This window comes from Camellia sinensis, chromosome 6 (genome assembly GCF_055761805.1).
Source record: "Camellia sinensis isolate YWXY chromosome 6, ASM5576180v1, whole genome shotgun sequence".
Taxonomy (NCBI): domain Eukaryota; kingdom Viridiplantae; phylum Streptophyta; class Magnoliopsida; order Ericales; family Theaceae; genus Camellia; species Camellia sinensis.
In genome coordinates, this window is record NC_138966.1 from 46580787 (window position 1) to 46606456 (window position 25670).

Below are 25670 nucleotides of genomic sequence, written 5' to 3' on the forward strand. Positions count from 1 at the left end.
GATCAATTTGTAGTCGTTTTCGTGGACGACATCCTGATTTACTCACCTTCAGAGGAGGAGCACGAGAAACACTTGAGAGTGGTGCTTGAGTTGCTTAGAGCCCATAAGCTGTATGCCAAGTTTGGGAAGTGTGAGTTCTGGCTAAAGGAAGTCAAATTCTTAGGCCACGTGGTATCCGGGAAAGGGGTGTCCGTTGATACATCCAAAACTGAGGCAGTGCAGGATTGGGCACAGCCTAAGAGTGTGTTTGAGATTTGCAGTTTTCTGGGATTAGCTGGGTATTACCGTCGGTTTGTGAAAGATTTCTCCAGGCTAGCTTCGCCGTTGACTAGACTGACTCGGAAGGGAGTCAAATTTATGTGGAGTGAGACTTGTGAAATGTCGTTCCAAGAGCTGAAGGTTAGATTGATCACCACTCCGGTTTTGATTATTCCGGAGAGAGGGTTGGGTTACGTGGTTTATTGTGATGCCTCACGAGAGGGTTTGGGTTGTGTGTTGATGCAAGAGGGGAAAGTGGTAGCTTATGGCTCACGTCAGTTGAAAATACACGAGAAGAATTACCCTACACACGACCTAGAGTTAGCAGCAGTGATCTTTGCCTTGAAGATTTGGAGACACTACCTTTATGGTGAAAGGTTCGAGGTGTTCTCGAACCACAAGAGTTTGGAGTATCTGTTTACACAGAAAGACTTGAATTTGAGAAAGAGGAGATGGATGGAGTTCATTGAGGACTATGATTTTGAGTTGCACTATCACCCAGGGAAGGCCAATGTTGTGGCCGATGCCCTTAGTAGGAAATCTATTAGTGATGTAGCTTGTATAGCCATCCGAGAATGGGAGATGTTGGGTGCACTTGGCGAGTTTGATTTGCATCTGGGCGAATCTGTTGAGGCTACGGCCTTATTTTCTGTTGTTGCGCAGCCCACACTTGTGACTCGAGTGTTAGAGGCACAAAGAGGTGACCTTGAGGTAGAATCCCTCCGAGAGAAGATCTCAAATGGAAACGCTGAGAAGGGTTTGACGGTGTATCCCGACCTGAGTGTGAGATACCGAGACCGTCTGTGTGTGCCGGAGTCTTGCCGAGAGGAAGTACTCCGAGAGTTTCATCATTCACGTCTTGCGGTGCATCCCGGAGGTACTAAGATGTATCGGGATTTGGGTCGCCAGTTTTGGTGGCGGGGTATGAAGAGAGATGTGGCTATTTTCATATCGAAGTGCCTTACTTGCCAGCAAGTGAAGGCCGAGCATCAGAGGCCAACGGGTTTGTTGCAACCCTTGCCTATTGCCGAGTGGAAGTGGGAGCATGTCACTATGGACTTCGTTGTAGGTCTTCCGAGGACTCAGCGGGGTAGTGATGTTATTTGGGTGGTTGTAGGCCGGTTGACTAAGTCGGCGCACTTCATTCCCATGCGCGTGAGAGATTCGGTAGATCATTTTGCCGACTTGTATATTCGGGACATAGTGAGATTGCACGGGGTCCCAGTGACGATCGTCTCAGATAGAGATCCTCGTTTTACTGCTAGGTTGTGGCAGAGTTTGCAGAGTTCCTTGGGCACTAAGTTGACCTTTAGTACGCCTTATCATCCTCAGACTGACGGGCAGTCCGAGCGTACTATTCAGATCCTTGAGGATATGCTTCGAGGTTGTGTCCTTGACTTTAGTGGGACGTGGGAGAGGCACTTACCATTGGTAGAGTTTGCCTACAACAACAGCTTTCAGTCTAGTATTGGTATGGCACCGTTTGAGGCCTTGTACGGCCGACCGTGTAGGTCTCCAGTGTATTGGGCCGAGGTGGGTGATGCACCTTTGTTGGGTCCGGAGTTGGTTAGAGAGACGACGGAGAAAGCTGAGCTTATCCGTAGGAGACTTGTTACAGCCCAGAGTCGCCAAAAGAGTTATGTTGACCGTAGGAGGAGAACTTTGGCATTTGAGATAGGTGATCATGTCTTTCTGAAGATATCACCTAGGCGGGGGTTGATGAGGTTTGGGAAGAGTGGGAAGTTATCCCCTCGATTTATTGGTCCCTTTGAGATCCTTGAGAGGATTGGCGAGGTTGCTTATCGTTTAGCCTTACCGCCACAGTTGTCCGGAGTTCATGACGTGTTTCATGTGAGTATGCTTCGGAAGTATGAGCCGGATCCATCGCATGTATTAGATTGGACCGACTTAGAGGTAGATGAGGATGCCTCGTATGAGGAGAGACCGGTTCGGGTCTTGGATATGCGGGATCAATTCCTACATGGCAAGACCATCCCTTTGGTAAAGGTTTTGTGGAAACATCACGGAGTGGAGGAAGCCACTTGGGAACGTGAGTTGGAGGTCCGCGAGAAATATCCGGACTTGTTTATTGATGAGTAATCTTGTATTTAGATTTTGTAATGTTATTGGACTTAAGAGCTTTATATATGTCTTAAGTTGTAAAACATTTGTAATGTTTTGGTTTAATGGAAGTATGTTGTAGAGCTTACCTTGATATGGGAGTTGATTATGATATTGCATATGTTGGCTATATTGTAGAATTGGAATTGTATCATGTATATTGATTATGATATGAACTGTGAACCATGTATGTTGGAAATGGTTGGAAATGGAAGGAAATTGCATGGTGATAATGCACTTGTAATATATGTTGTGAAATGCCTCTTGAAAAGAGATGAAATTGACCGGTAATGGGTCGAAGTGTTTAATATTATGTCGTAATATTGTTGAGAATGGAGAAAACCTGTTTTGAAAAACTTTTGTTTAATTTTGGGGACGAAATTCTTTAAGGGGGGCAGGTTATAGCGATCCCGGTTGTCCCTTTACTGTTCTGTTGTGTTCCGGACTCGGTTCCGTGAAGTTGGTAGTGGTATCCATCTTGTTGTCGTCCTTTAAATCCACTTGATTGAGTTTTAGGATGTTTTGAGCAGGGTTGTTACAGGATGGTTAGGCCTTGGTTTCAATTCCTTGTTGTCTAGTTTTTAGGCGATCCACTCGAGCGGGTCTTCTTGCGCTTGAGCGGGGATTGCGCACCTCCAGTATTTCGTGTTCCTGCAAAACTTCTGCAGATGTGATTTTTACGCTCGAACGGGTTTGTTTACGCTCGAGCGGTAGCGCTCGAGCGGGTCTGTTGGCGCTCGAGCGGGTAGTATTTTCTGGGTATAAGTTCTGCGAGGGGGAAATCTACGCTCGAGCGGACTGGTTTTCGCGCTCGAGCGAATGTGCTTTATTCTTGTGTCTTGGTGCTCGAGCGAGGATTTTTACGCCCGAGCGGACCTAGTTTTTGTTTGTGACGCTCGAGCGTTATGTTTTCCACTCGAGCGGGAATGTCGTATATCAGTTGGCTGTGGGACAGTTTTAAGTCACTTTTTCCACTTCTCTTCTCTCTCTTACTTTTCCAAAAACACCATTGTTGAGCTTCTCACTCTAGAGCTCTACCTTCTCTCTAGGTATTGATCTAGTAAGAGTGATTTCCTCACTTTTGGCCTTTACAAAAAAGTTGTTGATCGTCGAGGGCTATCTTTTGATCCGAAAAGTTCGTGGTTTGGAGCATTTTCGTTTCCATCATCTTCTTAGTTGGGTGTCATTCTTTGAGGTAGGGATAACCTACTCCTCACTATGGGCTTTGTCTTTAAATTTTAGTATTTTGAGATGTTGGGGTTGGTTTGGTAATTTTGTGAAAGTTTGGGGCTTTTGTGTAAATTTACAAAAGTTGGGGTTTTAGCTATATAAAACCTAGATGCATGTTTGGCATGAAAAGTGAAATTAATGTTAAAACATTAATGAAAATGGAACCTAAGGATTGTAATGTTAATTATGGAAAATGCCCTAATTACATTGGTTAATTAATTCGCATAATTAATTGTGAGGAATGAGAAATTGATTTGGAAATGTATGGAATTAAGGGGTGTAGTTGGATTATTTATCACTCACCTGGTTGAAATGTTGATTATATATCCATTGTTGCATTTATTTTTTGTATAGAAATAACTGTTTTGAGCTATCGGTGGAGGATAGTCTTGATTGTTGTAGACAATGCATGATGATTAGGCAAACTGAAACTAATTACTGGAATGTGTCATTGAGTATGACGGTTGAAAGAATACATTAAATTTATGTGTTGTGTGATGATGTGTATAATTATTGTTTATATGCATTGTGTCGTGTTGGAGGAGATAGGGGATGTACTCCACGGTTTAGGGGAAGATAGGGGATGGACCTCTAAATCGGATATTGTTGGAAGGAGATAGGGGATGGACTCCATAGATAGAGCTCATATGCTTATCTAGTAATGTGTTGACATAGCTCATATGCTTGTCTTTGGAAGTGTGATAGTGCTCTTATGCATATCTATGGAAGTGATGATATAGCTTGTATGCTTATCTGTTGGTGTGTGATATAGCTAGTATGCTTATCTATTATGAAATGAGAAAGGGCTTAATATGAGTTACTGTCTCATATAAGTTGTTTGGCCAGGTTCTGAGCCATGGTTATAAATTGAGAATTAAAAAGAATTGGAAAATGGATTGTAACATGGACTTGTATGTCATGAAACCGTAGAGTGTGATAATGGAAAGTATCAGTGTTGGCCATCTATCAATTGCTAATCTTTTAGTCATTGTTCATATTTGGTTTAGTGTATTTCTACTGGGCTGTGGCTCACCCTATATGGGAATATCATTTTCAAGTACAGGTAGCATGCCACCTCCAAGGACGTAGCTTGGGAGGCTAGAGGCGGGCAGACTTTTGTTGTTTAGTTTCTTTGATGTATTACATGTATATTCAAGCCAAGGGCTTAATGTGTAAATGAGTTAGCACTCTTTTGTTGTAACCAAGTGTTAACTTGGAAAGCTGTAAGCCTTTAGGGTATTTGCTTTTGTCGTTAACATGTAATACTTTTGGTAATGGAACTCTGATGAATAGAAGAATGTGGAGCTTTGATATATCAATGCATGTTTATATTGATGGATTTAATGTTATTATTTTGAGGGCGTTACAGTCTCCCAGGATACGACGGTGAAAACCAGCTACGGCAGAAGCGCTCTCTGTCTAGCTTAGCGAACAAAAACAGTGGCAGAACTCTCTCACTGTAGAAATTTCTAGCAACTGATTAAAAGTGGAAGAAACAATTTATGTGTTGGAGACTTGGCAAGAGGGTCTCAATTTATACATGTATAGGGAAGAGAGGAGAAGCCTCTAGCCTTTATGGTTGGTCACTAATGCATCATTAACCTCTATAATAAAGACAGGAGTTACAAACCCCATTAATGCACTATTAAACTCTGCAATAAAGGCAGAAGTTACAAACCCCATTAACTCTTTCATGAAGCTAACTTCATGGGGCAATTTCTCATTCAATTTTCAATGGTTTTGGCTATACTATTTGTGGTGTAAAGATCTCATTGCAAAATATCTAGGCCCACTTGGACCCAACTCCAAAGATGGTTGAGACCCACTTTAATATTTAATTAAAGTCACTAAAAATTCATTTTTTTCCAACACTAATCATGAGGAAGCATGTCTCAAGATCAAGGAGCAAACATTCAAAGACTGCCACGTGTCGGTATATGAATGATTTGAAGCAGTGGACAGTTGGCAATTCGAAGGTTATGAAAATTAATGACTTAGTTCTAGAATTTGAATTCATTACAACAAATAACATTTTTTGTGATTACATTTTAAGCTGTCAAAAGTCTTTTTTAATAGTGGATTATTTTTGTTAACTAAAAGTTTTGATCGTTAAATTAGTCATTGAATGATTGATGGAAAAAGTAATTGGTGACTAAAAAAAATTTAGTCACCGAAAGTTCTCAATTGTTTAGTCACCAAAAGTTTTTTAATAAAATTAATTAGCACATTTTTTTTGACTAAAGATTTTTGTTATCAAAAACCTAAATTATTTAGGACAATTAAATATTTGGTCGCTAAATTTTTTTTTTTCATCTTAATTTTTTTTTAGTTACTAAATGTTTTAGTTACTTAAAGTTTTTTTTTTCATCTTAATTTTTTTTAGCTACTAAATGTTTTAGTCGCCTAAAGTCTTTTTCTTTTTCTTTTTTTTTTTATTACCATATTTAGTCACCAATTTTTTTTCCCTTTTATTTTATTTTTTAGCTACTAAAGTTTTAGTCACTTGAAATTTGATTTTTTTTGGTGATATAGTTGCAAAAAAGTTGTTTTTGTTTTATTTTTTATTTTTAGATACTAAAGTTTTAGTTGCCTAAAGTCTTCTTCTTTTTTTTTTTTTTACTACTAAATGTTTAGTCGCCAATGAGTTATTTTTTATTTATTTTTTTAGCTACTAATTATCTAGTCGTTAAAATTACTTACTTCCTTTTTAGCTACCAATTGTTTAGTCGCCAAAAATGTCATTTTGTGCTTTGTTTTAATTAATTTGTTCACAACCTGTATGTATCCCATGTAACCTGTATCATGTATATAAACAAAACAATACATATATTATCAACCATTCCACAATTTGTATCAATTTTACTTCCAACCATCCACAAACAAATAACTTTTAATGTCAAATTCCATACAAATATATTCCAACCTAAATAAATAATTCCATACAAAACAGAGGATCATATGAAAATCATGTCCTCCGTGCACAAAATACATTTACAACGACAAAATGTAATCTATATACCATGCCAATAATTATCCATTCGATGCCAAAAGTAATCTGTACCATGCCAAAAGTTATCTATACGCTTAATACTAATCTACACAAAGGTAGAGGATGACAAAATAGTAGGATTATAAAAAAGTGTAATTTGTCCTCCATACACAAAAATGAAATATCCACAAGTTCACACCAAAAATCATATACAAAAAAATTTACACCCATTAGTACCAAAAATGCATGCAAAACTTGATAGTTTGAGGTAAAAACAGCAGAGGTTATCGTGAGTGAATTAAACTGTTCATCTTCTTCAATACTTTTTACATTATACTCTTACACATGGTTGAAGTGTTGACTGAAAAGATGACATTATGTGTGACTTTTTTTTTTAAATAGCATATTTATGGAAACAAGTAGCGGCACTTATTGCTATACAAAATATAAGTAAATTCAATCTAATAATCTCCAGCAACATAAAGTTCCAAATGCATGTCACTACAAGAATTAACACTTTTGGCAACCAAAAAATTGGTCGCTAAAAACCCATTTTTAGTCGGCAAAAGTTATCCGCGACCAATTTTTTTGGTCGCTACTTTGGTCGCCAATTAAGGGTCGGCAAAAGTAATTTGCGACCAAAATTTTGGTTGGTTGGGAAAAGTTGGATTTGCTGACTAAATTTTTGGTCGCTAAATATATCATTACTGCGACTAATCCATTTTGTCGCTAAAACATTTTGGTAGTGAAAAGTCAGCTTTTGCCGACCAAATATCTTAGTCGCCAATTGTGACATTCCACGACGAACAAATTTGGTCGCCAATTATCACATTCAACGACCAAAAAGTTTGATCGCCAATTGTGACATTTCACGACCAAAAAATTTGGTCGCCAATTGTGACATTTTGCGACCTCTTAGTTTGGTCGCCAATTGTCACATTCCACAACCAAAAATTTTGGTCGCCAATTGTGACATTCTGCGACCTCTTAGTTTGGTCACCAATTGTCACATTGTACGACCAAAATAATTAGTCGCCAATTGTCACATTCCACGACCAAACATGTTTGTCGCCAAAAGAAATGTTTGCGCAACTAAAACTTTAGTCGGCAATAGACCTATTCGCGACCAAATCCTTTGGTTGCCAAAATTAATAATTTTAACAACTAATTATTTAGTCGCCAAATGTGCTTTTTGATACACCGACTACTTTATTTAGTCGGCAAAAATATAACTTATTTTTCCCAACTAATCAATTGATCGCCAAAAACTATAAAAACAAAACCAAATTTTGGTCGCCAACGTCCAACAAAATAAACCTGTTATTTATAATAATCCATCTAATTTATTCAATATAATCTGTAATTTTCAAACCAACAAATAAATTGAATCATCAACATTTAACAAAATACATATATCAACCATTTCTGAACCTATTTAATTAAAGTCAGCAACTATTATAAGTTTACATCCACAAATATAAGCAAACTACATATTTCATCTAGCATAAAAATTTAAAACATAACAAGTACTTGTTATTTTGTTTTAAATTTTTATTCATGTATATCACCCCAAAAATATAACTAGTAGTCTACCAAATATTTTCTATACACACCCATCCAAAAATATAACTACTAGTCTATCCTAATATTTTCCATACACATCTATACAAAAATATATAATTCTTCCAAAAATGCAAAAAGTGCCATTTTGTTCTGTATAATTTTGCTTTGTGCATGAGTTCATCCATCTGTACCAAAGAAAAAGAGAAATAATGTCAGGTAAAATTGGACAAATAATGAAAAATGTCCATGAAAAGCAAAGGTCACATTAGCAAATTAAATGACTATCATTATCAAATTGTAAATAAAACAATAGCATTCTTATGTTTATAGAATAAATTGGATCAGCCACCATTCCAGATCCAATATAGTGCCACACAGCAGAATCCAACATGGCAACTGAAATTGATCCATATTGTCAATAACTCCTATCTTCCTCAATGAACCTTTCATGTGAATTAAATTTCAATCCAGAACCAACCACAATCAGTACCCCAGCTGTGTGTGCTGCTATGTGATAAAACAGCTTTTCAGAAGCCTTCTGATGAAACCAGTATTGCCAAGGCTTCTAAAGACTCCTGATCTGTCATGTTGTGATGAAACGAGTGTTACACTGTTGACACAGTGTTACACCGCAACATGCAGACCACCAAAGGAAAAGAAAGAAGAAAAAAGAAGTATCTATATTTTTTAATCTATATATCTAGATTGATAAATAATGAATGAATGGATGATGAACAGATTTCATTACATGGCAATATCGAAGCAGAGGCAAAGGGAGATGCCAATGCCGGAAGATCGGATAAGGGGTGTGGCACTTGACTACCCAGAGGTTGTTCGATTGACTAACCCAACCAATTCACTCCTCAAAGGGGAGGTAGGTTGTCTACTTTTAAAACAAAACTTTTTATACTTGGAAAAAAGTTAAGTTTGTGGCTATTGGGTAGTTTTATTTCTAATCGTTTTTATTTACAGATAAGTATTAGAAAAAGCAAATACTAATATATTATATTATATTTATCATACATGTATTGATCATTGATATAAAAAAAAATGTTTAAAACAAAAAATAACATATAGTAGCTCTCTAATAAATTTGATATATCGATGATTAATAGTTTGTATTTGTAGTTGACTATCAACTATAAATATAAACTATTAATTAGTGTTGATAGTCACCACCATATATAGTTGACTATTAATTTGTATTCTTTCTTCTGTAACAATGCCATTTGACATCACCACCTGAAGATCATATTCCATCAAAACAAATACAAATACTAAAATTTTCATACAACAGAATGTATGGTGTTCTCACTACTATATTATCTTGAATAAGTCCCACAAGCCATGATGATGATTTGTGCACTTACTGTTGGGACAGTTTCTAATGTGTTGGGATAGTTTTTGTTGGGACAGTTTCTGTTGGGACAGTTTCTAAGTTGGGACAGTTTGTTAGGACAGTTTCTAAGTTTCAAACAAAAATTGTGAAAATTTCTAATTTCACAATATAGGCCACCAGTTTACTCCAAAAACAAGCATCCAGACAAATCAGGATGACTATCCAGACAGATTAGGATGATTGACAGATCAGAAAAAAACCAAACAGATCTGGAGCACACATTGAAGCCAGACAGATCATGCAGACCATCCAAACAGATCAGGATGATCTTTCTGACGCCAGACAGATCATGAGACCACCAAAGGAAAAGAAAGAATAAAAAAGAAGAAATAGAGAGGGGCAGACCCACACTGCTGCCATAGTGTTACACAGCAACAGAGCACAATGCACCAATCTGCTGCTGATGAAGACATAGCATACATAGCTCCAAGGCAATGAGTTTCCATCAGCAGCCAACTTACAGACATAGTAGCAAGCACAACAGACCCTAAAAACAAGCATTGAACTTCACCTAACACGTATTGCCAATCAAACATAAAGTACACCTAACCAACATCATAAAGACCACCAGAATTGATCCAGATCAGTCCACCTTCATGACTGATGCAATACTTCACCATGCAGACCACCAAAGGAAGAGAAAAGAAGGAAAAAGAAGAAATAGAGAGGAGCTAATTCAGAGCAGTTTTGGACCCCATACGCCCCGGTTTTGCCTACTTTGTCACACTTTTATGTCCTACAAAACTAATCATGCGTCCTATCGAAGCGTTGCTTTTTTTCACAAGTTTGTTTGATCTAGGCTGAGGTGACCGGTACGATCTCGGGTTGTTTCCAAGCTGTTTCCAACTTTTTGCCCCAACTGGCTCGTTTTTGCCTTTTTTTTATCACATTTTGGTTTCCATGGAACAGACAAAAATTCTAGTTTAACTATTCATCCTTGGATCAGTGGAACATTACAATGTTTGAAGTTTCTTTTCTAGTCAACATAAACTAAACTGTAAATTCCATCTTTTAAATTTTGAACTAAAATTAGTTTAAAGACAACCATTTCTCTATGATATTCTCATCAAACGTTTATTTGCCTTTACTTTGAACGTAAGTATAATCAAATATGGTTTAACACACTTACCAATTACCATGACTATCTATTGTCGAGAATTTGGTGGATTGCGATTTTCCAAAACTTGCGCCAACATGCTCTGAAGTCCAAAAAGCTGCCGCTGCATCTCCTCACGTTGTCTTGTATTCTCTGCCTCTTTCATTTGTTGCTCCTCTTCTTTTTTTTGTTTCTCCTCACGGTTGCTCTGCTGCTCCGCACGCAGTATCTCCAACTCGGATGTAAGCCTTTTCAATTGCTCGTCACATGCTTGTGATGCAGCAGAGAACCCAGAATCACAAGAAGAAGGCTTTGGTCCAACCCCAAATCCTCTCAAGTATCCCTTCTTCTTACGAAGAACCACTCTTGATATATCCTCTTGTCTCATCAACATTCCAGACTCGATAGACTCATCCCACACCCTTGTCATTTGCTCCTATAATTGTAAAATATAAATATTGTTAGTATAAGACAAACACAAAAGTTGCATGTATAAGTGTCCAAATGATTTATATGCTTGCATGTAAATCACTGCATATAGGATCAATCCACTCTTTTGTCTTCTTGTTTTGATGAGTGTCCTTGTAGAAATTACAGAGATCTGGCAACAATCCACCATTTTCCTTCACCTGTGATATGTCAAACACCAAAGATAACACTCCTTGATTAATATGGTTAATTCGTTAAATAAGTGTGGATAAAGTTAATAAATCAACGAAATACATCTCACCACAATACTCATCGCTGCTGGAAAAGATCGCAGCCCACTAATGTGATTGTAGGATAGCTTGCTCCTATTCTTTTTGCCGGCGTCGTAGCGACGCTACAAAAATCCACATTGTACGGGTTTATTACATATATAGTTAAAGTACTAAGTCATTTTTTTGGGGTCATGGTTAGATACAAAAATCCACATTGTAAGGGTTTGTGACATATATAGTTAAACAATGATAACAGTACTAAGAAGCCTTGTGAAGGTGGTCAAATACTTTGCATTTATAGGTAGATAATTTGATCCTTCATTCTATATGATTTCACAGAGCTTGTTAATAATACATTATTATTATATAACTAAATCATAACATAATTGTTTGCAGGATCTAACCATACTTCGTCAATCAAATACTTCCAATCATCTAATCTGAGTCTTGTGTATGGATGAGCATAGGGATTAGTTCCCGCATCCACAAGCTTCTCCCATTTCTTCTTCATTCTGCACTTCCAATCTTTATGCAACACGTTACACTTCTTTTCCACAACTTGCTGGGATAGTGCATTGTCCTCATAATTATCCCCTATTTCAAATTTATCCTATAATCAATGCAAACCAAATAAGAAACTTGCAATTATGTAATGTGAACACTGAAAATATGTTGTTTCTTTGTGATATCTAAATACAGCGAGGTGCAAAAATTAATGAAAAAGAACATCACTTCATAAAAGAAAGAACACATTTAATAAATGAAAATCACTTCATAAACCTTAGGTGCAAAATTTAATGAAAAAGAAAGAACATCATGATGTGATCACTTCATAAACCTTAGGTGCAAAATTTATCAACTCCTAGGCAATAAAAAAACCAATCTCTAAACAAGTCCTCCCAAGGACTGCAAAAACCCATATCCACAACAAAACACATTTCTAAGGATCAAGCAATGGCAACAATCACCCCTTTCACTATTAAAATATCCACTATAGAAAAACAAGACCGAACCAACACAATTCAGCAAGAAACCCCTCTGCTGCAGTCCCCTAAAACAATACAATAGCAGGCATTTCAAAACTCCCCTGTGACACACAACAGCAGGCAACAGAACAGCAGTAGGCAACATTTCTAACTCTATACAGCAGTAGGCCACAACATCAGAACTGGGATCCTCATGAAGAACCAAAACAAAGTGAGCTTTGGGAGAGCAGCAACCCTGAGTTTGATGACCTCACACAGCTCCACCAGATCTAGTTGTGTGCCATTAAAGATGCTGCCATACCTCTGTTTCCAAATAAACCATAACACAGCCACAGGAATAGTTTTCCAGCTTACCCTTTTCTGTTTTTTCAATTATAACAAAAAACATCTATATACCAATCTTTTGTTTTTTTAACCCTCTTTTGTTTTCTTAAACCTCTGGATGGCCTGCTCTGCTTCTCTTCTCATTGTTTTAAATTACAGTTAAAAGGAAATCCTCAGCAGTTCTTGTTAATTAATGATATTTTTTTGACAATCTAGTTATGTGAACCATAGTTTTCTGACTTTTGGTTATGAGGATTTTGTGTGTTTTTATTATGAACTAATTTGATCTTTATTACGATTCAAAAGTAGTAGAACCTATGAATCAGTATCGCTAAAATTTTAGTAGTAGAACCTATGAACTAATTTATCCCATTATTAAAACTGACACACATCTGTTGCTGAATGCTCCTCGCAACAAACCTTATATATCCCTATCCAGTCTCCCTTGTATTTGCCAATTCCAATCTCTCTCTCTCTCTCTCTCTCTCTCTCTCTCTCTCTCTCACACACACACACACACACACGCACACAAGAGATCAATGGAGCAGTCAATGCACAAGCTTTCAATTATGGTCCTTCTAATGATGCAATTTGTTTTTAGTAATCTCATTTATATATTTGATCCTCCTCCTATCTCAATTTGAGATTTGGTTATAATCCTTCTTTTTTTTTTTTTTGAAGTAATATTTTTGTGGATTGATCATAGAAAAGTGTTATGAAATTTGGTTTATTTGTTCTTGATTTGGAACTATTCAGCTCATATATCCGTTGCTGTGTGTGTGTGGTGTTGGGAGTAGATCTTCTTGATCTTTTTCAGTCTTTAATCAACAGCTTGGTTACAATTTTAGTGGATGTCATATCACATTCTTGGTTCAATTCTTCATAAAAAATCAAATCTGTCTTCACAATGAAGGGGTAAAAATCTGCATCATTTCAATGACAACAAATTTAGACTCTTTTTGGATAGATGGATTAAAAATGAAGGAAATTTAAGGTCAAATTTCACAAAAGTATAGGAGAGTTTGTTACTATAGTTTTATTGGGAATCTGAAAGGGAACAAAGAAAAGTATTTTTTTTAGTATCTTTGTACAACTTCAGTATGAAGGATTTAAAATAACAACTACTACATTTTTATTTCAAGTCTATCACATTAAAGACATCAAGTTCAACAATAAAATCTATATCTAAATTATCAAATCTAAATTTGAGCTATTCCCTATTAATGATTAGTGTCAAATCCTCTTATTTCAAATTTAAAATCCAAATGCACACTTAAAAGGGAATCTATCAATCATTTTGAGTGGAAAAAAATAAAAAAACAAAAAATATAAAAAATAAGAAGCCCGGGAGATCTTCTAATTGAGACCCTTGAGGTGGTGTGTTTAGATCAAATAATCTTCATTACTATCATAACCCCATATTCTCCAAGATTCACCCTATAGTCTCAAAGATTCACCCTATTATTGAGAAATGTCATTTAACTCATTGTGACACCTAAAATTAATCACGGGAAGATGTCGGCTGCTTCATCGGATTAAATAAATGCTAAATTCACTATCAACAAGAAGATTACATGGAAAATGTGAACCTGGCAACATCAAAATATTATATAAAAACCAACCTAATGAGTTAGGTTACACTTCGAAACATCACTAAATAATAGTCACACCATGGTAAACAAAGAAATCAATTCTTCATAATTTATCTATGAAATCAATTCTTCATAATTTATCTATGAATGATAGTCACAACATGGTAAACAAATAACACAATACCTGTGTAAAAAATCTATAAAAAAAAACTAAATTAAATTTTTTTTTTAAAAAAAAGGATACTAAATATGCATACTGAATAGATAGCAGAGAGAAAGTGGTTGAGAAATGACTATCAATTTCACTTACTTGCCTACAAAATTAACATACTAAATATGCACTAGGTCATTTTGATGACATGAAAAGATTATAAAAAATAAATAAATAAAAAAAGAAAAAGAAAAAGAAGAAGAAGAGGAAGAAAGAAGAAAATGTATTAGTTAAGTAGCTTTGCATACACTATGCATTTAATCATAGATGTATATATGCACATAGGTACACATAATATATGCTTGGTATATTGTTTTCTGTTGATATGTTGTTCATGTTATAACAGGCTGGAAGACATTCTTGATCATAATTTTTCAAACATGAATGTCTAATTTTCTTCCTTTTGGGTTTTTTTATACGAAGCCCTAACAATCATGTCTCTTCCAAGCCACATGATCAATATTAAAATCTAGTTTTCTTTTCACTATATATTAATCATTTACTTTTGTATTGATTTTGTATTTTTATGTTCATTGAAATTGACATGTTTACCTCCTAATTAGGTATATGGGGTCAATCTGGAAGGGACTAGTAGTCTCTGGATGGTTAGACGACTTTATTTTAACTTTAATTTTTGTAAGTACTGTTAAACGATCATCAAAATAAAAAGTGTTAATATCTTATAATATTAAAACTACTGGTTTGTTTGGTTTTTGAGAAAATAGATGGATAAACTCTAGCCATTCGTATGGTGCAAAGATTATTGGTTGATTCACTAATGCTTTCTTGGCATAAATAGGAAATTTGCATGAGAAAAGTTAATAATATTTATTAAAATATTAAATACTAAAAGTATTGTTGTGATTCATTTTAAGGCTTCTGTTGGATAGAGTATAATTTATAATTTTAGAACTATTGTGCTAATTCGATACTCAATCATCAATTAAAGAGCACAGATAACATGAAGAAGATATGTGAGTTCATATTTTGAAAAACTAATGTACTAATAGTTCAATCAACATAGTAGTTCAGCTTTTTAGCCACTAATAGCAGACTACCAACAGATTAGTTCAGCAATCACACCCTCTTAATAGTCACCATAACCTACCAGACTAGCACCAAGACCAACACAAGGACTGATAGCAGATGAACAGATCAGCAAGCCAAATAGACTAAAAGATAGTTCAAACAAGACTAACTAGCCACAGAACACCAGATCACGAGATAGTTCAACAACAGATCATCAGACCTTTCACTAGCAAACAGAACAACACCTAAAAACTATAGCATAACAGAGCTGCTCTGCATCCAGCTAAGTGGGCTCATCACAACTCATTGCATCAATGCTCCTCTACAGCACAATCTGATCTGTCTTATAATACAGATGAAATCATGGATTGAGAAATTAAAATCCTTTAGGTGTGGATTCAACCACAGAGCAATCCTAGTCTAAATCTCATACATTCTATACTAAGGGTAGCGCAAATTCAAAAGGTGATGAGAACAGATTAATGCCTGAAATATGTCTAAAACCATGCTTCCAAGCAAATTATAAATCTGTATCTCTCGGAAGCATGTTTGCTAATATAACCATCGAAATACCCTATCAACCACTAATAACTTATTTACACGTTCATTATTTTGCTAATAACTAAAATACACATTCATTATTTTGCTAATATGTTAGGCCCAGCTACACTAATAGACATATTCATATGAACCTGTCAACTAGCAACAGGCCAACAGCTCAATAGCATAATAAAACAAGACAATGGGCTAGGCAGAACCAATCTACATCACTTCTTCATTTTCATTTTCTTCTTTTTTTCTAAAATACTGTTAGAAGTTAGATACTCTACGGTCCACCATTAGGCTATAGTTCCCTTTACATTAAAAGGATAAAGATTGCACATAAGATTAGATATAATGATGTGTAAAATCCATAAGGGTTGAATCAACATCCTAATATATGGTGACAAAAATGCCAGAGGGCTCTAAGAACAATCATTCTTAGTATTGTATGACAAATGGCATTAGTGCAAACTCAATACAGTGCTCATAATTCCTTAACACCCTATAATTCCGTTGTTTCTCTGCCCTACGATTCCTGAGGTGGTACCATGATTACCATTATGAATCAGAGGGTCAGAATGGCAAATATCTTAGGTAAAACTGTTATGAAACGAGATATGCTGAGTTTTACTGTGTATGACAAGCTTTCATAACCAACAAAGAAAACAAATTCCCATCCTACATGCACATGAAAACTGCACTTTTTCCATAATCCACACATACTATGAAAGAAATTAAATCATACCCGGACAGCTTGTACAACAGCCCCTTTTGTTGCAGGATCAGCAACAGTCTAACTTTTAACGCCTTGAATGGGGCACATCCTCCTAATCTGAATGTCAACCTCATTAGCTCCTGGGGTCGCTAGCGCACCCTCGAATGCATTGAATGTCTCAGTGATTGCAATGTGGAGCTTGTTTTCATTATTGTTGGCAACTCTTTTTGCTGTTGTTTTTCCAATTGTTGGTCCCCACACTCGCCTTGATGAAGATGCACCTACATATTTGATAATGTTATTAGTGTATTTACTAATGTAAAAATATAAACAATAGATAAAATGAAGGTAGATGAAACATATTTAATTACCTGCGCCACTTGTTTGACTTTGAGGAGATGGTGCATGCGTTTCAGATGGAGATGCTTCACAAATCTCAAATCCATGCGGTGCATTAGTTTGAGACGGAGATAGTGCAATAGTCTCAGATCCTGACAACACATTAATTTCAGGCAGAGATGGTCCAATAGGCTCAAATCCATCTGCTGCAAGACCTTCAGGATAAGGTGTACATGTATCGGTTAAGGGTGAGTAGGGTTCAAGTAATGCCTTCTTCGGTGGTGGTAAACAGCGCATCTTCTTTGCAGGAGCCATTCTGTTACATTTTAACATAATCAAACGCAAAGTGCACAATGAGCACATGGATAAGCACAAATTTTTAATGTGAACACATACATATACATCAACAGTAACAATTAACAAATATAATAACTAAGAAATGAACATCCATGAAAATCTTAATTTCATACATATATATTAATCCATCTACGTAAATTTGCAAGTGATATTGATGACATATATTTTTTTCTTTTTTTTATCGAAAAAAAGAAGACTTTATTGATGAAATATATGAATAAGTACATCAATAAAGAGGAACTTGGAGCTATAACAAGCTCCAAACTCCTAGTTGGTGAGAGACCAACACACAAAGCAAACAAAGCAAATAAAGCCAGAAAATCCAGAAAGATTAGGCACTACAACACTGCCATGAATAAAAACCAGATGAGGCACTACAGTAGCCCTTCCAAGCACCAAAACAGATCACCAAAATAGAACAGGCAGAGAAGACAACCAGCCCTTCAGGCAGAGAATCCAAAAGAAAACAGAACTGCCATGAAATACTACAGCCCAGCAATCATACCAAACACACTGCCTTCAACTACAGCAGCCCTACATCCACTCCAAGCACCAAGATTGTTTAAGCCAACACAGTAACAAAACAGATACACAGCCATGAGCAAAGCAAAACAAATCAGGCACCACAAATCAATACATCAGCAAAAACAGAACAGGCCCTACAGCAGACAGCTAGCCCTTCAGGTATGTACACTATAGCAGACAGACAGAACAGGCACTACAGCAGACACACAGCACAGAACACACTCTAAATCAAATGCACCATAACACAACAACAACCAGAGCAGCAGTTCACAGGTTAAAACTGTCAGCGCATGATGCAGAATTTCCCATTTTGCAAATTAAATACATATAGGTTCTATGTCATGATTTATATAGTTAAATACATCAAGGTTCTATGTCATGATTTATATAGTTAAACAATGTCAAATTCGTCTTCTTCTTGCTCATCATCGTCCTCAATGAAGTCATCTTCGTCGGTATCACAAATGAAAGCATCAGCAACACCCTCGACTTGTGTTTGACTATGAGATTGTGAAACCATTGTATTTGGAATAATTTCACCTTCAATATCATCTTTACACAAAACCCCTTGATCACCACCGCCTTCAACTTGCATACCATTTCCGTCCACAATTGGTACAACCTCGGTGGTTTCATTTTGTTGGAACACACTATTTAGAGCATCATCAGGGAAACCATCCATCTCTGTCACATTCCATATTCCTCGATGGTGGAATCGTTCTACAACTTTCCAATTCCCACCTAATTTGGTATCATTAACGCAAAATATTTGTACTACCTGAGCTGGGAATACAAAGCGGTCATGTTCATACCATCGACTTTTTACATCGACACTTGTGACATGTGTATCCGTGAGACAAGTCTTCTTGTTACCGGTGTTATACCATTCACATTGGTACAAAACAACTCAATGTCTAAACAAATATGTCATTTCCCACACTTTCCTCAAGTAACCGTAGAAATGCATTGAATGACCTTCATGCTCCCCTTCTACAACCAACCCACTATTTTGAGTTTTACGACGGTTATCATGGTCGATGGTATGAAATTGAACACCATTAGAAATGCATCCCAAATATGTGTTGACTATTGCACTAGGACCATTGGCCAACGACCACAATTCATATGTTGCTTCCGGCAACCCTTGATTCCACAACTGATTTATCTACATAAGCAATACGTGTTATGTTACTTTGTTCAAGTTGATTATAGCATAATGTGCTCAAATGTTGGATGGATAGGTATGTCTTACACGTTCTTTGAACCACTTAGGAAATTCATCCCGTTGCCTCTTTGTGGTGTCACATGTACTTCCATTTTGCAAAATGTTCTTGTGTTCCCTAATTAATAAGAATAGTAGATAAGTAAGACATGATTACGAATAATCAGGCAAAACATAAATGGTTTTTTTAACTTTTTTGAGGCCTGAAAACATACTCTAGATATTGTTCCATGTCAAAGCTATTGTATAAGACAAACCATTGAGCCATCTCTCGTTCGTGGAGAGGCACGTTTGGTGCCCTACTGATTAGACCAAATGGATGAACTTTTTGAGAGAAGATGGCTAACCCTAAGCCATGATCACCACCGTCATCATTCCTTTCTGCTCGATTAAACACTGTTTCAAATCCATCAAGATACATCAAGCAGAAAGTTGTACACTCTTTGGAAATGTACGCCTCTGCAATTGATCCTTCAGGATGAGCTTTATTGGCAACAAATCCTTTTAGCATTCCAAGTAGCCTACAAGAGAAATTTTTTTTACTATGTCCATACTACATTGACAATATATAGACTACCATTAAAGGTTGATGACAGTGATATGGTAAGAGCATAAATAATTACCGTTCAATTGGGTACATCTATCTATATTGCACTAGCCCTCTAAGTATTGCCTCGCGCGGCAAATGAACAACCAAGTGAACCATGACATCAAAGAAAGCTGGAGGAAAAATCTTCTCAAGCTTGCAAAGCACAAGTATGATTTGATCCTCTAGCTTCTGTAAATCTGTCACCTTCAACGTCTTTGAACACAGTTGTTGGAAGAAATTTCCTAACTCAAACAAAGTCGTACCAATTTCATTGTTAAGATACCCGTGCATCCCAACCGAAAGTAGTCGGTGTACAAGCACATGACAATCATGACTTTTGAGGCCTGAGATTTTGCCACTGTCAGTATTCACGCAATTGGAGATGTTTGCTGCATAACCATCGGGATACTTTATTGATTTCAAAAAAGCTCCAAAGCCTTGTCTTTCTTTCGTGGATAATGTGTACATAGCTGGAGGCTTTACAAATGACCCATCACCACGACTCTGTAGGTGTAACTCCTTCCGAATTTTTAAATTTGCTAAATCAATCTGTGCTTTTTCTGTGTCCTTGTTCTTCCCATCTACATTTAATAATGTCCCCATCAAATTGTCACAAATGTTCTTCTCTATGTGCATGACATCAAGGTTGCGTCAAAGCTTAAGCGTCTTCTAGTAAGGAAATTCAAACATAATGCTTCTCTTTGCACAATTCAACACTGGATTTTCGTCCCTTTGTCTTTTCCTATTATTTGGATGTTTTCCAAATGGCTTGTATGTCCCAGTCTCAATTTGGTCTAATATTTGCTCCCGTGATAACTCCAACGGTCTGCACCTAACCTCACTTTGTCCGTTAAACAACTTGCTCCTTCGCCATCTATGGTTCTCGAGCAAGAAACGACGAGCACCTATGTACCCTATCTTACTTGTTAACCTTTGTGATGATGCGTCCTTATTACAAGTGGGACAAGCCAAATAACCTTTAGTAGTCCACCGGACATGATACTGTAGACACCCCATTTTTGACCGACCTTAAGACTCAGACATTACCGATTGAGCGCTTGGTGACGTTGCATATCGTGCTCGTTCAGAAGTCTCAGAGTCGCGGCCGTAAGCCCTGCCTCCGGATTTCCGAACCCTCTTCTATGCCTTGTCTCGGTTTGCGAACCAGACTCGGTTTTCTCTGTTTCTTTCCCCGAGGGGAGGGAGAGGTCCCGTAGACCATCTCTCAGTGGCCGTAGGCTACATTTGGTGGCCGTAGGCCATTTTGCCCATTTCGGGGTCCGGTTCTCGATTTTCGGGATCGTTGGCCGTGTGCCTCGGTTCGGGACAGCTTAACCATCTCCATTTGCTCTGATTTTTGGCATACTTCCTATTTTCTCCCTTTTGAGGGACACTGGGGTCTGAGAAACCCACTTCGTGGCCGAATGCTACTTTCGGTGCTTAACAGCCCATTTTCGGGACCTCGAACTGCGCGTTTTGGCCCCCGAACATTCGTTTTGCAACGGTTTTCGTTCACTTTTGGCAGGTACCTCTGTTTTATCACTGGGAAGGTCACTGAAGGGTGGGAGGCCAGTAATTGTTGCAGCAACCAGTTATATATCCTCCGACGCCCTCCGACGCCCGTTTTTCACACTTCCGGGCTAATGTTGAACACCTTGGGGCCACATTCTTGAACTTTCAACCACATATTGGTGATGTACACACTTGGGAGGATCCTAAAAGTTGGTGACCGGCCAGTAATTCCACCTGACCCTTTTGAACCCCTCCTTCCGGGCTAATGTTGAACACCTTTGGGCCATTTTCTTGAACTTTGAACCACATATTTGTGATGTACACACATGGGAGGACCCTAGAAAATGGTGGCCGGCCAGTAATTCCACCTGACCCTTTTGAACCCCTCTTTCCGAGCTAATGTTGAACACCCTTGAGCCACTTTCTTGGACTTTTAACCACATGGTTGTGTTGAGGACACATGGGAGGACACCATCATGTGGTGGCCGGCCACTAAACCAGCTTGACCCTTTTGACCCCTAGCCGGCCGGCTAGGGGGTGTGGCCGGCCGGCCACCTGCAACCAAAATACTTGGCCGGCCGTAATCCTCACACTGTTCACTTTACAGCTGTATGGCTTTATCCCCCAGAAAATATCAATATCCGGGGGATATTTTGTGGGGAAAAGTTGGCCTCCTTTTCCCCCACCTTTACACCCCCTTTTTGGCCCTTATAACCAGCAGGCAATATCAGGTTTTGGGGTTGGAAAAAATTGTCTTCAAGCCTCAATACACATATCTCCCTCCATCTTCCTCATTTTCCTAAAAATCCTTAAGTCCTACACCTTGTTCTCTTCATCACCACCAAGCTCTACCACCACCACTCCATTTCAGCAGCAAGGGGAAGAATTTCAGCAACTTAGAGTCATCAAAATTGGTCCAAGAAGCAACAAAAGACTTGTCTCCAAGGGTGAGTTGCCATTCCCTTTTTTTTTAGCTTTTCTTTGCAATATTTCTTAGCCATCTATGCTTTTTGCTTTGAGCTCCAGCCATAACTAAAAGTGGCCTTCTTTTGAGCTCATTTTCATGTCTCATTAAGGGCTCAACCCTGTTTGAGCCCTCCATCTTGCACTTGCTTCATTATCCCTCTAAAATACCGTTTTCTTGCATGGTTTTTTTTAGCTTGTGTGTGATCTGTTTTGGAGTTTTTAAAGTTCTGAAAATAGGCTTATTTTGACCCCCTCTTCAACATTGAAGAAGGGATCAACACTGTTTGGGACCTCCATGCTATACTTGCCTTTATACTCCCTTTTTGGTCCCATTTTTGCATACTATGGCAGCCTATTGTGCTTTTGTTTTTGGCCATTTTACAGTTCTGAAAATAGTCTTATTTTGGTCCATTCTTCATGTTTCATTTAGGGTCTTTCACGGTTTGGGACCTCCATATGCCACTTCATGTTATATCTCTCTTTTGGTCCCCATTCTTGCATGTTTTGTTAGCCTATCATGCTTTTGTTTTTGGCCATTTTACAGTTCTGAAAATAGTCTTATTTTGGCCCACTCTTCATGTTTTATTGAGGGTCATTGGTTGTTTGTAGAATATTTTGCATACTTCATGTTATAGCCACTTTTGAGCCTCATTTTTCATTGCATTTCTAGCATGTTTGTATACTGTTTTGGCCATTTTACAGTTCTGAAAATAGTCATATTTTTGGTCCCTCTTCAATGTTGTAGAAGGGAATTTTTCAGTTTGGGCTTTGCATATACCACTTGCCTCTTTGGCCACCTTTTGGCCCTTTTTCTTGCATAGGAGTGCAGCCATACCTGTGTTTGTTTTTGGGGTTTTTACAGTTCTGGAAAACATCATATTTTGGGCCCCTCTTCAACTTTGTTGAAGGGCCCTAACCTGTTTGAGGACATCAGCTATGAGTTGCTTCTTAATTCCATGTTTAGGGCCATTTCTTGCATGCTAGTTTTGCCCTATCTTGGTTTGCTGTTTGGCCATGATTTGTACAAGTAAAATGCTAACTTTGGGGCTGCCTTGCTTCTGTCTTTACATTTCATGTACCAATTTTGCATGTTTGGTATAGCTATAGGCCATTTCGGGTGCCAAAATTCGTGTTTCGGGACTATTCCGTGCATCGGGTATGTTTTCGCCTCATTTCGGGATCGTTTTCCCCCACGTTTCATTGCTGAAAATCCATTAGCATGCTTGCATATCATTTTTCATGCCATTGCATTGCATATGTCATTGCCTCGGTTTGCGTGCCCGTGTGCACGCATTTCGAGGCACTTCATTTTCATCTATCGGCCTCTTATGTGAGTGTGGCTGAGGCTCTCTCATGTTAGTGTAAGCCCATATCATATTTCCATGTCATTTGCATTGCGTACGTCATTTTCTCGATTTGCGTGCCCGTGTGCACGCACTTCGAGGCATCTCATTTTCATAGCATTGTGCATACTAGGTTGTATCTTAGATCGCATTCATGCATTTCCTCGATTTGCGTGCCCGTGTGCACGTATTTCGAGGCATGTCATTCCATAGCATTGTGTATGTTAGGATTGTATCTTAGTTGCATTTCATGCATGTCATGCATATTGCATTGTGTTCGGAATAAGAGTTAGCCCGGGCACGGGAAACGAGGTGCATTTCGTACTCCGAGTGACGGAATGTGTCTTAATTCCCCAGTCACCGACACTCCGGATCATCCATGATGGAGTTAGGTCTTGTTGTGTTTTCATGTGCATTCATTCTATATTGAATTGTGCAATTCGACTCCTCGGCCATCATGCCTTGGTATGCGTGATTGGTGGCACGAGGATCGAGGCATGCATATATCTGTGAAAATACATTGCCATGCCCCTTTCCTGCTCTCTGTTGCAGCAAAATGAAGAATCAGCAACTTTTTGGAGTTTGGCGCGCATTTCGAGAAAAGGTGTAAACAGAGGCTAATTGGGGCATCCCAATGGATTTCCGCGCAAGGCAGCCCAGACATGCATCATTCATCAGGAGCAAGGTAGTCCTTGGCTTGCACGCCAGTTTTACAGTTTTTCTTAGTTAATTTAATTAATTAGGAATTTGTATATTATTCGGACTGTAATATTTGGACTGTAATATTCTTTTATTCGGGACTGTATATTTATTCGGACCCTCTGCGCGAGGGCACAACTGTAATAAGTGTGCGTGTGTGTGTTGTATGTCTTCCAGCCCCACGTCTTTCTCCCTTTTATTTATCCGCTTATGATGGTTAGATTAGGGCATGTTTAAATTAGCATACAGTATGATAGCATGTTTGCATTCATTCATCTGTTTTGCATGCACCGGGCTCGGCACATCATACTAACTGCATTGTATTTTCAATTCCAAGTTGAATACATGATAGTTGTAGCATTCCACATGCCGTGTTTAGAATAGCCGAGCCTGCTATAGTTTGCATTTTTGCATGTGTTGCATTAGGCATTTCTGTATACTTAGGATCATGCATGATTTCTAATGTAGTTTTTGTTTTGGCTTGGAGTACCCGGTGAGCTTTATGCTTTAGCATCCTTGCATGCGTGTGAGTGAATGCCATGATAGCATGCTTACCATGAGACTATTTGCTTATGTGATATATCTGCCTGAATGCCTGTGGGTGAAGGTTGGGTTACTTAAATTGGGATAAATCATCAAATGTTTTAAGCCTACCTGCGGGTAGCAAACCATTTTCAAAAAAGCGAACATGAAATGTTTTGTTCCAATTCAGGCGATCCAGTCTATACTTGTATGCTGTGCGCATCACATAGTAACCTAGGCTAATAACCGGAATAAGAACTCACAATGTTTTCAAAAATAGATATCATGGTTAGTAGAGGCCGGTCTATGACCGGGCGAGCGGGGGTGCTCACGAAGTGACCTTCCCCAATCGTACCCAAGTTCCCGAGCCGAGGCAACTTTGGTGATGACGGACACGTGGCCTTTGGCAACGAGTCAGGGTTTCCTAAATTTCCCAAAATAAAATATTTAGGTGGCGACTCTGTATCTGGCAAAGCAGTCCATGTTTGGCACTTCTTTCAAAATCTGTTTTCTCAAAACGATTTGCCAGATTTGGACTCTTTGGTTCAAGATTTAGAACCGTGACTACAAGTCGAGTCCGAGCTGTAGCGAGGTCCCCCGCGGGCTTGTTACAGTTTCTGGCGACTCTGCTGGGGATTTAGAGAACTTGACTCGAACTCATGATATCTGTTTTTGACTACACTTGTGTGTTTCTTTGCATTGCATTTGCATTGGTGCACCTAGGACACCGTGTTTGCCATCTGCTATTCCTGAACGGTTTGCCGGAGGCTTGTCTTGTCAAGGCATGACCATAAGGCTGACCGGTTGTGGGCTCTGCCAGTATGGGAACACAAACCCCG

General features: G+C 38.1%; 1 protein-coding gene across 1 annotated transcript in view; it reads right to left on the bottom strand.

The window, feature by feature from the left end:
* Positions 1 to 7958: 7958 nt before the first annotated feature.
* LOC114317552 (uncharacterized) overlaps positions 7959 to 25670 on the bottom strand; it is a 60970-nt gene continuing 43258 nt past the window's right edge. The window contains exons 2-5 of the mRNA XM_082873783.1: positions 17129 to 17412; positions 16788 to 17038; positions 10690 to 11967; positions 7959 to 8346 (exon numbers count right to left, since the gene is read on the bottom strand). Of these exons, the coding sequence (XP_082729909.1) occupies positions 16836 to 17038; positions 17129 to 17412 (487 nt within the window). The 3' untranslated portion in view covers positions 7959 to 8346; positions 10690 to 11967; positions 16788 to 16835. The remainder of the gene's footprint in view (positions 8347 to 10689; positions 11968 to 16787; positions 17039 to 17128; positions 17413 to 25670) is intronic.